Here is a 14483-nt window from a genome sequence, read left to right on the forward strand (position 1 = left end):
TAGCTCAACACAGTAAGTGCTATAATAACCAGTCATATCTATAAAGACCTCTGGGTACACCGTTGAAAGGTCAATTCATTCACGGTATAGGGAAGGAAGGATCAAGTTGACAAAGCTACACTGGGAAGGTGGCAGTTGCCTTTGGTCGTGAAGGAAGAGTAGGGGCAGACTAGAACATCAGAATCAGCGAAACACAGGGAATGGCAAAGGGTAGCTGTGCATGGTGTGGAGGGCATAGTCCGTAGTTCAGCCAGAGTTAAGAGTAACTGATGGACAGAAATGAGGCTAGAGCAACACAAGTGCCGGATTATAAAGAATCGTATTCACCATGGTAAGATTTCGAACTTTGTGTAGGAAAGTGAACCTATTCTGGCAGCATTATGGAGGAGGTATTATAAAGAAGGAACAAGATGTTGAGCTCAGTTTGACTCAGACAAGGGAAGGCTTAAATAGTGAGGTGAGAAACAAGGAAACAGATGGGGTGTTCAGATAAACCATGGGTTAAAAATGTTCTTCCAGTACTTTGGATTTTATTATTTCAAGTTACACTTCCTAAAGGTTTATTTTCATCTCCTGCAGAATTTGGTTGATCTTGCAGGCAGTGAAAGAGCTGCTCAAACAGGTGCTGAAGGTAATGAAAACTCATGAAATATTTTGGTCTGAAAGTCCTCCTGTTCTTTAACAGAGTAAAAGTGCCACCATGCATTTTAGAGACTAATAAAGTAATGATAATTTTGTGATAAAAGTCTTTAACAGAAAAAGCAGCTTCCTTATCTGGCTTATTATCTGCTTTGTGCTGCTGTAGCGTTAGTTAAAAAGATGAAACTCTGTCGTTGACAGGATTTATAGTTGGAAAGCTCCTGAGAGTCCCATGAACACCATAATCAGTAAGGAAATTCAGAAAAGTGGCAGGATACAAAATTAATCTATAGACATGAGCACCTCCTAACACAACAGCCGGTTGGAATATTTAATGTACGAAAAGACCCCCTTTGCAATAATGACTTAAAAGGCATAATACCTAGGAAGAAACTCAACAAAAATTGTATAAGACCAAAATAAGGAAAACCTTAAAACAGACCTGAAAGAGGTAACCAAACACTGAGACAAATGAAAACGCATACTTAGATGGGAAGTTTCAGAACCATAAAGATGTCAGGCCTCTCTCTGTGTTAGTTTCCTGCAGCCTGACATAGAGACACTCAGCTGAGTGTGGCCTGTACCCACCACACCAGTGGATCCTCAGACCTGTGAACAAGAAATAAATGCCTGTTGCTTTAAGCTGGCTTGTTAAACAGCAGTATTCCAGCAATAGCTGAATAACGCACCTGTGCAATAACTGCTGTTCAGAAGGATTTGTTGCAGTATTTTTTGTGTACATGGCAGATTGAACACCTGCATGTCCCTCAGCAGGGTGCTAGGTAAATAAATTCTGATACATCCATACAATGGAATTCTATGCTGTAAAAAAGAGTGAAAAAGACCAATGTTTACCAATAAGATAGATGATATATTGCCAAGTGAAAAAAGCAAAGTGCAAAATAGTGTGTATAGTATGTTACTATTTATGTAAAGAAGAAAGGGGAAAAATTAATACGTATGAACTTGTATTTCTAAAAATCTCTAGAAGAATAAACTAATAATAGTTCTTGGTTAGAGCGATAGGAACTGGTTGAAAGGAGAATAAAGTGAGAGAAACCTTTTTCAGTAGACTTCCGTTTAAGACATGTGAGCATATTAACAGTTTAAAAATAAGGACTTTTGGTTGTGAACCTCTAGGAACTAACTTGGTTGCACGTCATTAGTTGCCTGTATTGGAGGTTTGGAAAAATAGATTTGAATTGAGGAGTTCGAGGAGCTCTTTTAGGACGTGGTGCAGACATGGGCTTTCCTGCATTCTTATTCTTTTCTTAGTCGTCTTTTTCGAGCTGTTTCTCTTGGGTGAGAGCCTTTCTGCTTCACGTGATGGGTGGGAGGAAGGGAAGGGCGCCTGTCAGCAGTGGGAGGAAAGGTGGGCGCAGATCTAATTTGAAGCACAGACTGTAGCATCTGACCCTGCAATTTCTAATTTCTCCCATAAATTACTGATAAATAAGTTCATCATCTAGTACAGGGGCCAATTTGTTTTCTTATTTATTTAATAAATGCAGGTGTGCGACTCAAGGAAGGCTGTAATATAAATCGTAGCTTATTTATTTTGGGACAAGTGATCAAGAAACTTAGTGATGGACAAGTTGGGTAAGTTTGTCCCATTGTACATTTACCTATTAATGCTTACGTTTTTCATTAGGTTGAAAATTATGATATTTCAGTGACACTCAAATAAATGTACTGATACCCCTGTATGTTCAAAAGCTTCTGTGATTCTATGAGCATGCGTTGCTTCTTATATGTATGACCGTGACCTACTAAATTTACTTTATATTTTAAATATTTTCTAGTTAGTAGTTTTGCTCTGCCTCAAGTAACCAGTAAAGAATGAATTTTTTAAACTGTAGCAAATTTAAGGTTCTGCGTTAAAAATAAACCACTTTTGTTATATAAAAAGTTTTACTCTTTTTCTCCCCAACTCATCTCTCACTAAGTGGTTTCATAAATTATCGAGATAGCAAATTAACACGAATTCTCCAGAATTCCTTGGGAGGAAATGCAAAAACACGCATTATCTGCACAATTACTCCAGTGTCTTTGGATGAAACCCTGACTACTCTCCAGGTGAGTTTGATTTTTATCTCGAATCAATATGGGGGAAATCATCTTTCAGAAGGAAAAATTAGCTACTAAAATTAGGTGTAATTTTTTGTAATTGACATAACATACCTGTTAAAATAAAATTGGTGTGTCTACTAAATAGCATTCCTTAATCTTCCCAAACTTCAATCATTCATATCCTGCCTCCCCAATTTTTGCCACATCCAACAATATTTTATTGAAATTGACTTGATTTTTTCTTAAATAACTCACTTTTTAAATTTAACTTATTATAAAAGGAAACTTTCTATCAGTCCCATAAATGAAAAACTGGTTATCACTTGGAACAAACAGAAGGTGACCCAAAAAATGGGTGTGCGTGTTTATAACAAAATAATTCTTAAGTTCCTGCTAACAAATTGTTGCCTGCCTTTGCTCTGAGCCTAAGGCCTGTATTTTCTGTTTTCAAAAGAAAAGAAGAATGAGAACTGTCAGTAGAATAGCTGTCTCAATGAAGGGTTCAGTGTTATTTAATGGGCACCCTCACGTACCCAGTTAAAGTTACTTTTGACACTCATGCTCTAAGAAACATCACTTTAAGTAGCTATTGAGCGCTGGATCAAGGTTCTGTCAGAGAAACAAAGGTAGGAGATAGCGTTCCTGGCTTCACAGAATTTATAGTCTTATAGTGAAGATAAGACCTGTCTTCCAGCGTGATTTCCTTGGATTAAAAGTTAAGTGGCTAATAAGTAGGACAGAGTTCAAAGGAAGGAGAGGTGCTTTTGACTGGAAGTGAAGCTTCAGCGCAGAGGGAGCATTTGCCCTGGACTTTGAGGAGTAGATGGATTCCAGTGAGCCAGGGTGTGTAGGCTCTCTGTTGGCATCTGTCTTCAAGATATTTCTCTGACCCTCCTGAAGACTAGTGGCAAAGGTAAGTTATGGACATTGTTACAGGGACGTAGAATGCTGTGTGGGAAGCTTTTACTGATGTTTCTTTACAAAAGAAAATTACAAGAAACCTAAATATTAATTAAACTAATCTTTTGGTGTCAACGTTTAACACTCTTGTATTTTTTCCCAGTTTGCCAGCACTGCTAAATATATGAAGAATACTCCTTATGTCAATGAGGTGTCTAGTGATGAAGCTCTCCTGAAAAGATATAGAAAAGAAATAATGGATCTTAAAAAACAATTAGAGGAGGTATGTATGAACTGTGTATTTCAGTAAAGAATAGAGATGGATTTAGAATTGAGATCTGCCTACATGCCCAGAGACTCTTAAATCCTCAATATCTGAGTTCTACAATCTAAATTTAAAACAAATAGTTTTTAACTAAGGAGAAATCAACCCGTAAAAACTTTACTATAAACTGCAAGATTTGGTTTCTTGAAATTATTTTAGATTTTGTTTTTCATTTCCAAAGGGCAAAATTTGAGATTTTCAAATGGGCCAAGTAGAGATACGTTTTTTTAAGAGATAAAAACTGTCACAAATACAGAGAATTAGGTTAAAAAGAGAGACCATGAATAGTGTTTAAAACTACTTTGTTTCATTTTACATTATCTTGAATTCCTCTTCTAGCCCTAAGATAGCAATCTAATAAGATAGCATAATTGCTTGTCATTACCATTTGTTTGTTTAAACCATCATGGTCCCCAGTCTGTAAAAAACTTACATTTTACTGATCTTTTTAAAAATGACCTAAAATGTCAAATGGCGGTCTTAGAAGGATCTCTCTTCCTTTGCTATAGGTATTCAAGTCTCTGCTTTATGATTTCTCTGCCTATTTATATATTTTTAGTCAATTAATAGAATTGCTTTAACAGCATTGATATAATCTTATACATGGCATATAGAATAGTGACATGAGGAGAAATGTATATTTTACCCTATTATAAGTTTGAGAAATTATTGATTATGGTAACTGCATATTGGTGTTCTGCAGGTAGGGCATATTTTATTTCAATAAAATTAAAATTCTCAGGCCAGCCCTGTGGCCTAGTGGTTAAGTTTGTTGCACTCCACTTTGGCAGCCCGGGTTCAGTTGCCATCCGCAGACCTACACCACTTGGCGGCCATGCTGTCCTGTTGTCCCATGTACAAAATGGAGGAAGATAGGCACAGATGTTAGCTCAGGGCAAATCCCTTTCAAGCAGAAAGAGAAAGATAGGTACAGATGTTAGCTCAAGGTGAATCTTCCTCAGCAAAAAAAAAAGAAAAGAAAAATTCTCAAAACTCACATACAAATTTATATTTTTTTAAACTATACTTTCAAGGTTTTAAAACCTACCTACATTTATTAACGTAACCCAATATTACATTCTTTAGGTTTCTTTAGAGACTCGGGCCCAGGCAATGGAAAAAGACCAATTGGCCCAACTTTTGGAAGAAAAAGATTTGCTTCAAAAAGTGCAGATTGAGAAAATTCAAAACTTAACACGAATGCTAGTGACCTCTTCTTCCCTCACATCACAACAGGAATTAAAAGTAAAATTTAAAAGACAACAGCTTCTTTTCTTCTTCTTTTTTATTATTGTTTTTTTTAATTGCAGTAACTTTGGTTTATAACAGTATATAAATTTCAGGTGTATATCGTTATATTTCAATTCCTATGTAGATTATATCATGCTGACCACCAAAAGACTAATTACCATCACCACACATGTGCCTAATCATGCCTTTCAACCTCTTCTCTCCCCCTTTCCCCTCTGGTAACCACCAATCCAATCTCTGTTGCTATGGGATTGTCTTTTGTTGTTTTTATCTTCTATTTGTGAGTGAGATCATACAATGTTTGACTTTCTCCCTCTGACTTTTTACTCTCAGCAGCAATACCCTCAAGGTCCATCCTTGTTGTCACAATTAGCCAGATTTCATCCTTTTTTATGGCTGAGTAGTATTCCCTTGTGTATATATACCACATCTTCTTCATCCATTCATCCCTTGACGGGCACCTAAGTTGCTTCCAAGTCTTGGCTATTGTGAATAAGCCTACAGTGAACATAGGAGTGCATGTATCTTTACGCATTCACGTTTTGACGTTCTTTGGATAAATACCCAAGAGTGGAATAGCTGGATCATATGGTAGGTCTAGTCTTAATTTTTTGAGCCATCTCCATACTGTTTTCCATAGTGACTGCACCAGTTTGCACTCCCACCAGCAGTGTATGAGGGTTCCCTTCTCTCTACATCCTCTCCAACACTTATTGTTTCCAGTCTTGTTAATTATAGCCATTCTGACAAGAGTGAGGTGATATCTCATTATAGCTTTGATTTGCATTTCTCTGATAGTGATGTTGAACATCTTTTCATGTGCCTGTTGGCCATCCGTATATCTTCTTTGGAGAAATCTCCATTCAGATCTTTTGCACATTTTTGAACTGGGTTTTTGGTTTTTTTGTTGTTGAGATGTATGAGTTCTTTGTATATTTTGGATATTCACCCCTTTTTTGATATATGGTTTACAAACATCTTCTCCCAATTGTTAGGCTGTCTTTTCCTTTTCTTGATGGCTTCCTTTGCTGTGCAGAAGCTTTTTAGTTTGATGTAGTCCCATTTGTTTATTTTTTATATTGTTTCTCTTGCCCAGTCAGGCATGGTATTTGAAAATATGCTGCTAAGACCGATGTCAAAGAGTGTACTGCCTATGTTTTCTACTAGAAGTTTCGTGGTTTCAGGTCTTACATTCAAGTCTTAAATCCATTTTGAGTTGATTTTTGTGCATGGTGTAAGGTAATGGTCTACTTTCATTCTTGGGCATGTGGCTGTCCAGGTTTCCCAACACCATTTATTGAAGAGACTCTACTTTCTCCATTGTATGCTCTTGGCTCCCCTGTCAAAAATTAGCTGTCCATAGATGTGTGGGTTGATTTCTGGACTCCTGGACTCTGGATTCTGTTCCATTGATCTGTGTGTCTGTTTTTATGCCATACCATGCTGTTTTGGTTACTATAGCTTTGTAGTATATTTTGAAATCAGGGAGTGTGACGCCTCCAGCTTTGTTCTTTTTTCTCAGGGTTCCTTTGGCTATTCTGCGTCTTTTGTTGTTCCATATAAATTGTAGGATTCTTTGTTCTATTTCTGTGAAAAATGTTGTTGGAAATTTGATTGGGATTGCACTGAATCTGTAGATTACTTTAGGAAGTATGGACATTTTAACTATGTTTATTCTTCCAATCCAAGAGCATGGAATAGCCTTCCATTTCTTTACATCTTCTTCAATTTCTTTCAACAATGTTTTATAGTTTTCAGTGTACAAACCTTTCACCTCCTTGGTTAAGTTTATTCCTAGATATTTTATTCTTTTTTGTTGCAACTGTAAATGGGATTATATTCTTAATTTCTCTTTCTGCCACTTCCTTGTTAGTGTATAGAAACGCAACTGATTTTTGTATGTTGATTTTGCATCCTGAAACTTTGCCGTATTTGTTTATTAGTTCGAGAAGTTTTTGGTGGGTTCTTAAGGGTCTTCTATATATAAAATCATGTCATCTGCAGCTAGTGACAGTTTCACTTCTTCCTTTCCAATCTGACCGCTGTTTATTTCGTTTTCTTTCCTGATTGCTCTGGCTAGGACTTCCAATACTATGTTAAATAAGAGTGGTGACAGTGGGCATCCTTGTCTGGTTTCTGTTCTTAGAGGGATAGCTTTCAGTTTTTCTCCATTGAGAATGATATTAGCTGTGGGTTTGTCATATATCAGCTTTATTATGTTGAGGTACTTTCCTTCTATACCCAATTTATTTAGAGTTTTTATCATAAATGGATGCTATATCTTGTCAAACGCTGTCTCTGCATCTATTGAGATGATCATGGGATTTTTATTTTTCATTTTTGTTAATGTGGTGTATCACGTTAATAGATTTGCAGATGTTGAACCATCCCTGCATCCCTGGAATAAATCCCACTTGATCATGGTGTATGAAATTTTTAATGTATTGTTGTAGTTGATTTGCTAGTATTTTGTTGAGGATTTTTGCATCGATGTTCATCAGTGATATGAGCCTGTAATTTTCTTCTTTTGTGTTGTCCTTGTCTGCTTTTGGTATCAGGATGATGTTGACTTCGTAAAATGAATTTGGAAGCTTCCTCTCTTCTTCAATTTTTTGGAAGAGTTTGAGAAGGATAGGATTAAGTCTTTGAATGTTTGGTATAATTCACCAGGGAAGCCGTCTGGTCCTGGACTTTTATCTTTTGGGAGGTTTTTGATAACTGTTTCAATCTCCTTACTGGTGATCGGTCTATTCACATTCTCTACTTCTTCTTGATTCAGTTTTGGAAGGTTGTATTAGTCTAAGAATTTATCCATTTCTTCTAGATTATCCAGTTTGTTAGCGTATAGCTTTTCATAGTATTCTTTTATAATCTTTTGTATTTCTGAGGTATCTGTTGTAATTTCTCCTCTTTGATTTCTGATTTTATTTATCTGAGCCTTCTCTTTTTTTCTTGGTGAGTCTAGCTAAAGGTTCGTCGATGTTGTTTATCTTTTCAAAGAATCAGCGCTGAGTTTCATTGATTTTTTTTCCTGGTTTTTTTTAGTCTCTATTTCATTTATTTCTGCTCTGATTTTTATTACTTCCTTCCTTCTACTGATTTTGGGCTTTGTTCTTCTTTTTCCAGTTCCTTTAGGTGCACTGTTAGACTGTTTATTTGGGATTTTTCTTCTTTGTTGAGGTAGGCCTGTATTGATATAAACTTCCCTCTTAAAACCGCTTTTGCTGTATCACATAGACTTTGGCCTGTCGTAGTTTCATTTTCATTTGTCTCCAGATATTCTTGATTTCTCATTTGATTTCTTCTTTGACTCAATTGTTGTTCAATAGCATTTTGTTTAAGCTCCATCCATTTGTGGCTTTTCTGATTTTCTTCCTGTAGTTGATTTCTAGTTTCATACCATTGTGGTCAGAAAAGATGCTGGGTATTTTTTCAGTCTTCTTAAATTTATTGAGACTTGTTTTGTGGTCTAATATGTGATCTGTCCTGGAGAATGTTCCATGTCCGTTTGAAAAGAATGTGTATTCTGCAGGTTTGGGATGGAATGTTCTATACATGTGTACTAAGTCCATCTGGTCTAATATGTCATTTAAGGCCAACGTTTCCTTATTGATCTTTTGTTTTGATGATCTCTCCTTTGGTGTAAGTGGATTGTTAAAGTCCTCTACTATTATTGTGTTGCTATTTCTCCTTTTATGTCTGTTAATAATTGCTTTGTATGTCGAGGTGCTGTTATGTTGGGTGCATAGATATTTGTAAATGTTAAATATTCTTGTTGGATCATTCCCTTTATCATTATGTAGTGCCCTTTGTCTGTTGTTACAGTTTTTATTTTAAAGTCTATGTTTTCTGATATGAATATTGCTACCTCAGCTTTCTTTTCATTGCCATTTTCATGGAGTATCTTTTTCCATTCCTTCTCTTTCAGTTTGTGAGTGTCTTTAAGTCTGAAATGCATCTCTTGTATGCAGCACATATATGGGTCTTATTTTTTTTATGAAAGATGACAGCTTAAACTTGATATATAGGGAATAGAATTGGTATTCTTATATGCTTATTATATAGCTATGTGTTTCTTATCCTTTGATACAGTATATTTTAGGAAAGAACCTTTTGTGTATTTGCCTATACCTCAACAACACCTAGAACGTTCATTAAAAATACTTAACCCTGATTCCCATATGAAGAGATCCTAATTCAGAAAGTCTGGGATGTAGTCAAGGAATCTATTTGCACTATACTTCTTATGAAATTCTAATGAAATTGATTAGGTGATTGGAAACCACAGGTGTCTAGAGTATGTGGTAATATTTTCTATTTAATGAAACAGAAATAGTAATCTCAGGAAAATTTATCTAGACTATAAATCAACATAGTAATCAAAATTCTGGCTTCCAGTCTGTGTGCTTTTGTTTTTACCAGAGTAGGGGTTTATTTATCCAGCAGATGTTTTGGGGAGTGATAGTGTCATGGTTAAGAGAATGGCCTCTGGAGCTGGACTTTCTGGATTTGAATCCCAGTTCTGTCAATTCCTAACTCTCGACCTTGGGCCCTTTCTTAAATACTTTTTGCTGCAGTTTCCTTATCTGTGAGAAAGCTTGATCCTCACCTCATAGGACTGATGTGACAATTAAGTGAAGTGATATATAGAATGTGCTTAACACTATACTCTCCATACAGCAAATCCTCAATAAGTGTATGCTGTTAAGATTATTATTAATAGACGCTACCTTTAAGTCCACCATACCAGGTAAATGGAAGGCATCAAAACCATCTGTTGGCTCAGCCATGAGTAGGAAACAGCCCAAGGAAAGGGGTAGGGAAAAGTATGCCGGTTAGACATCTACATGTACAAAAGCTTGGAGTCGTGAGAAAACATATTTCTTGGACTTAAAATATTCTGGTGGCAGGGGCATTTAAACCACATTGTAGGATTCGAACATTGCATTATGCTAAGGATATGGGAAAGCCTTGTAGGTAACATGATTGGAATTGCTGTTTAGAAAGATGTGGCTACTGTGTACCTACAATTGATTGGGCCTCCACAAGGCTTGTGGCTCTGGAGATGGAAAAAAAATGGGTAAATTGGAGAGCTATTTGGGAGACAGACTCGACAGAACTTTGTGATTGTTTCAACATGGGGACATGGAAAGGGAGAAGGAAGCATCTAGAATGACATGCACACATTACTGGGCTTGCTGGATAGCTGGTAGCAGTATTTGTTGAGTTAAGGAACATTGAGTGAAGAGCAGTGGAGCTGTCCAGTGTTTTATTTGGGTCAGCTCTAGTTTAAGGTGTCAGGCAGTTGAAAATGCAAATATATGAAAATCAAGTGAAAGATCTGGGATGGAGATATCAATTTGGGCATTAACTACTGCAAATCCAAATTAAAGTCGTGAGAATGGATGAGCTTGCTCTGGGAGCATGTTGAGAATGAAAAGAACAGAGGGCCAAAGATAAGATCCTCCCAAACAACTTTTTAGGTAAAAGCAAAACAGAGGAATGCCTAAAGGAGCCCAGGTTTAGCTCTAGAGTTAAGAAAGAAACCAGGTGAACGTGGTAAACTAAAAGAAGAGAATGTTGCATAGAGAGGTCACATTCTATGTCAGTGATGTCACGTTCTGCTGAGAAGTTAAATAAGACAAATATAGACTAAAACTTTTTGGATTTAGAAACAAGAAGCTCCTTTGCAAAAACAATTTGAGTTATGTATTGGGAATGAAAGCCACCTTGCAGTAGGCTGAGATGGCCCAAAGACGTAGGATCTTGAATACAGTAGAAGGGTCTGGCCTTAGATAGAAGGAGAAACACTCCTTCATTATAACAAGGACAGAGGAAAAGGGTAGGAATCAATGCAAGTAATGCTTTTGTAAGTTTAGGCTTGTATTTTCTTTGTGAAATAGGAGGTTTAATTTTTCTTCTGTGGTGGCTGGAGATGGTAGAGACACAGTTTGTAGACCTGCTAAGGGTTTGAAATAGTCTCGCCTTTGTAGGGAATGGAAAAGAAAGCCAACGAGGGGGCAAGGAGTCTTGCCAGGCAGCCTTAAGGGCCCAGGTGATGTTGGTAGCCAGTCTTCTGGCTGTCCACACAGTGTTCAGGAGGCTAATAAAAGCTCAGATGGCAGTGTAATTCATCTGAGTGTACATTGTGATAGGATAGGTGTGGGGAACACAGAATGGGTCTAATAGTTTGAGACCATTGACCCAAAAATGTGATTGAACTGGTGATCTATAGAATCTAAGATGATGGGATGAGAGCCCAAAGGTAGCTGGCAGAAAGAAAACAGTGGATCAAGAGACTAGATGTCCCTCTTAAGCTAACTAGCTATAATGGGATTAACTGAATCACTGGGGTGGAAGGAGTTCTAGGTTTATGAGTTTCAGATGACAGGGTCCAGTGGCTTTGGGAGCGAATGGAGTTGAGCTGAAGGTCATGGGAATCAAGGATTTATATATGAATGTGCTTTTGCAGAGCAGGCTGTGGAAAGGGCTGGCCATTTCAAGCAGAAGCCATATATTCTGGGGACAACAGATAATCTTGACAGGCAACGCAGTGGAATGGGTGGTGGATAAGGTCTGAAGTTACAAGCATGGGCTCAGCCACCAATTGGCTGTATGACTGTACACAACTCATGTAAACTTTTTGGACACTCAGGCATCTATAAAGTGGATGTAGTAAGAGAGGATTGTTGAGAGGATCAAAAAAGATGAGATAATGCTTGTTCTAGTAAAGGGACAAGAGAGGAATATACCTGTAAAATATGGAAAAACACTTAGGCGGTGGTCAGAGAAAGAGAAAGCAGTAAAGCCAAGTGAGTGATGAGGACAGCTAGCTGGGTGGGACAAGAACCAGGAGACAGAGGTATCCCAGGAGGGATGAGGAAGAAGTAGAGAGACGAGGAAGAAGAGAACATAGAAACTAAAAGAAAATGTTGGCTAGAGAGAAGGAAGGAGTGAAGGGTTTGTTTTTGAAAAAATCAAAAGCAGAAAACAGAGGCTTGAGCATTCTTAAAGCCCAGTGGAAGAAGGTAGTGAAGACGACAGATGAACAGATACCTGAGGGAACAGAGTCCCAAGGGAGAACGGAAGGAACAAGATTAGGAGCGCTGGTTGGATCGTGAGCTTTATAAACTGGCAAAGAATTGGCATGGGAATGGCCCTGTGGAAGATTTACTTGCTGAGGGAAGTTCAAATGGGCTGCCTGTCTGTTCCTTCCCAGTTAAGGCTGGGTTCCCAGAAGTGCTTTTGGTCACTATGTTGGTGGCTGTGCTGTCTTCTGTAACACCAGATTACTTGAAGGATTGATACTTAACTAATTCCTTTCAGTAAATTTGCAGAAATTCTTGTAAGTAAGCCTTCAAATACAAAATGAAATTTAAATAATAGTTTCATCAAATTTATTATGAAGTTAACACTAATTTGAAAAGTTTGAATATGTTTTCTTATCTCAGGATGTCCTTAGACTGATAAGATATTAAACTAGGCTGAATAAGAATTCTACCAAGTCAATGGTTGTTAAAAATGGAAACTAGTTCCCTTGTTTTATGATGTTTGAGCCAGATGTGTGTGAGGTAATTTTGATTTCTTCTTCTTTAGGCTAAAGAAAAACGAAGAGTCACTTGGTGTGTTGGCAAAATTAACAAAATGAAGGATTAAAACTATGTAAATGAGTTTAATGTACCAGAGAATGTAACAACAAAGACACATAAGTCTGCTCTAACTTTAGGAGGAGAAATTGATGAATGTGAGTTCTTCTTCAACTACTTTTAATTATAAAAGTATCCCTATAAAGAGAGACTTTATTTATAACTCAGTTAATGTGATAAACACAGTTAAATAAAATGTATGTATTTTAGATGTGATTACGATGATAAAAATAAGTAATTTTAAGAAAGTGAACATTGATGAAGTTCTCTATTTTTTCCAGATCTCTTAAGAATGATGTGCTGTAGTTGAAACATTTGAGACAGATATTTTTATTTTTTGTTTTTGTTTTAATCACTGCTCATTAAGTTAGTACCCATATAATGTCTGGCTTAAACTTTGCTAATCTTGAAAGGGTAGCATTTACACAGGAATCTGTTGCAAAGTTTGTCTCTAACATTATAAGTATTTTTTAGGGGCATTTAAAAATCTGCTTACAATGATTAAATCTCAAATTTAGAATTTGTCCTTTTAACCTATACAGTCGCACGTTGATTAATGATGGGACGTGTTCTGAGAAGTGCATCTTTAGGCAATTTTGTTGTTGTGTGAACATCACAGAGTGCACTTACACAAACCTAGGTGGTACAGCCTGCTACACACCTGGGCTCTGTGGTACTAATCTTGTGGGACGCCTGTTGTATATGCAGTCCGTCCTTGACTGAAACGTCCTTATGCCGTGCATGAATGTGTTGTACTAAGGATCCTACATTTTATCACTAATTCTAACCAGTGATCTTAATTCACACGAGAATATAAATGATCACATCTGTTTATATATTCTTGGCATTCATACTGTGAGCACATATTAACTAATTTGAGCTTATTACCTCAGATCAGAATTTTTTTAATCTTTAATTTGAGTTTTAGGAAACTTAATAACATGTTTATGGATAAATTTCTTTTCCCCCTAATTATAGCTCTCTATTCAGAGTCTGATATTTTCAGTAACACTCTTGATACATTAACTGAGACAGAGTGGAATCCAGCAACAAAACTACTAAGTCAGGTAACTTAAATGTATTTTACAGAACATTATCCTTTTACTCTTCTTTAAATTCATTTGTTATTGATGTTTGCTGTTGTGGCACATTTCTAGCTCTGACTGTTTCAGTAGTAGTTGAGGTTCTTATTAAGGCTTCCCCAACTTGTTACACTCCTCGTTGGTAACTGTGGCATACAGAGAGAGGCTAAACATTTCCTAAAGTATGGTAATAGGTAAACCTTTGCTTCTAGTTTTTACCAGCAGATCTTGGTATCTATGATTTTTTGGTAAGTTTCTGTTTTGCCTTGGGCCATCCCTTGAAGGTAAAAAGGGCTGATTTTAAAAGTATCAAAATTCTCAGGCATAAAGTAGAATGGTGTATCAGGGAAGGGTAATATTGCCAAATAATGCTGAAAAATGAAAGTAAATAAAATTATATAGTCTTATGAAAACTTTAAGAAATAAGGAATACTGTAGTGAATACTTTAGTAAGTTTAGATTCCATGTTTGCTTTCTAGGCTGCTAATATTCAAAGAAATATAACATAGTCATATAAATGTATTTGTTAAAGAAAATTTCATTTTAATTTTGAAATAAAATTGCAGTGAT

General features: G+C 36.6%; 1 protein-coding gene across 2 annotated transcripts in view; it reads left to right on the forward strand.

Annotated features, from left to right (window-relative positions):
- LOC139043183 (centromere-associated protein E-like) overlaps positions 1-13902 on the forward strand; it is a 28230-nt gene extending 14328 nt beyond the window's left edge. The window contains exons 8-13 of one of the 2 annotated variants that reach the window (XM_070503475.1): positions 580-631; positions 2151-2238; positions 2586-2715; positions 3773-3892; positions 12782-12929; positions 13810-13902. In XM_070503475.1, the coding sequence (XP_070359576.1) occupies positions 580-631; positions 2151-2238; positions 2586-2715; positions 3773-3892; positions 12782-12841 (450 nt within the window). In that variant the 3' untranslated portion in view covers positions 12842-12929; positions 13810-13902. Of the gene's footprint in view, positions 1-579; positions 632-2150; positions 2239-2585; positions 2716-3772; positions 3893-5020; positions 5276-12781; positions 12930-13809 lie in introns of those variants that run through there. The other variant, XM_070503474.1, reaches the window with a different exon arrangement.
- The last annotated feature ends 581 nt before the right edge of the window (positions 13903-14483 follow it).

This window comes from Equus asinus, unplaced genomic scaffold, assembly GCF_041296235.1.
Source record: "Equus asinus isolate D_3611 breed Donkey unplaced genomic scaffold, EquAss-T2T_v2 contig_193, whole genome shotgun sequence".
Classification (NCBI taxonomy): Eukaryota; Metazoa; Chordata; class Mammalia; order Perissodactyla; family Equidae; genus Equus; species Equus asinus.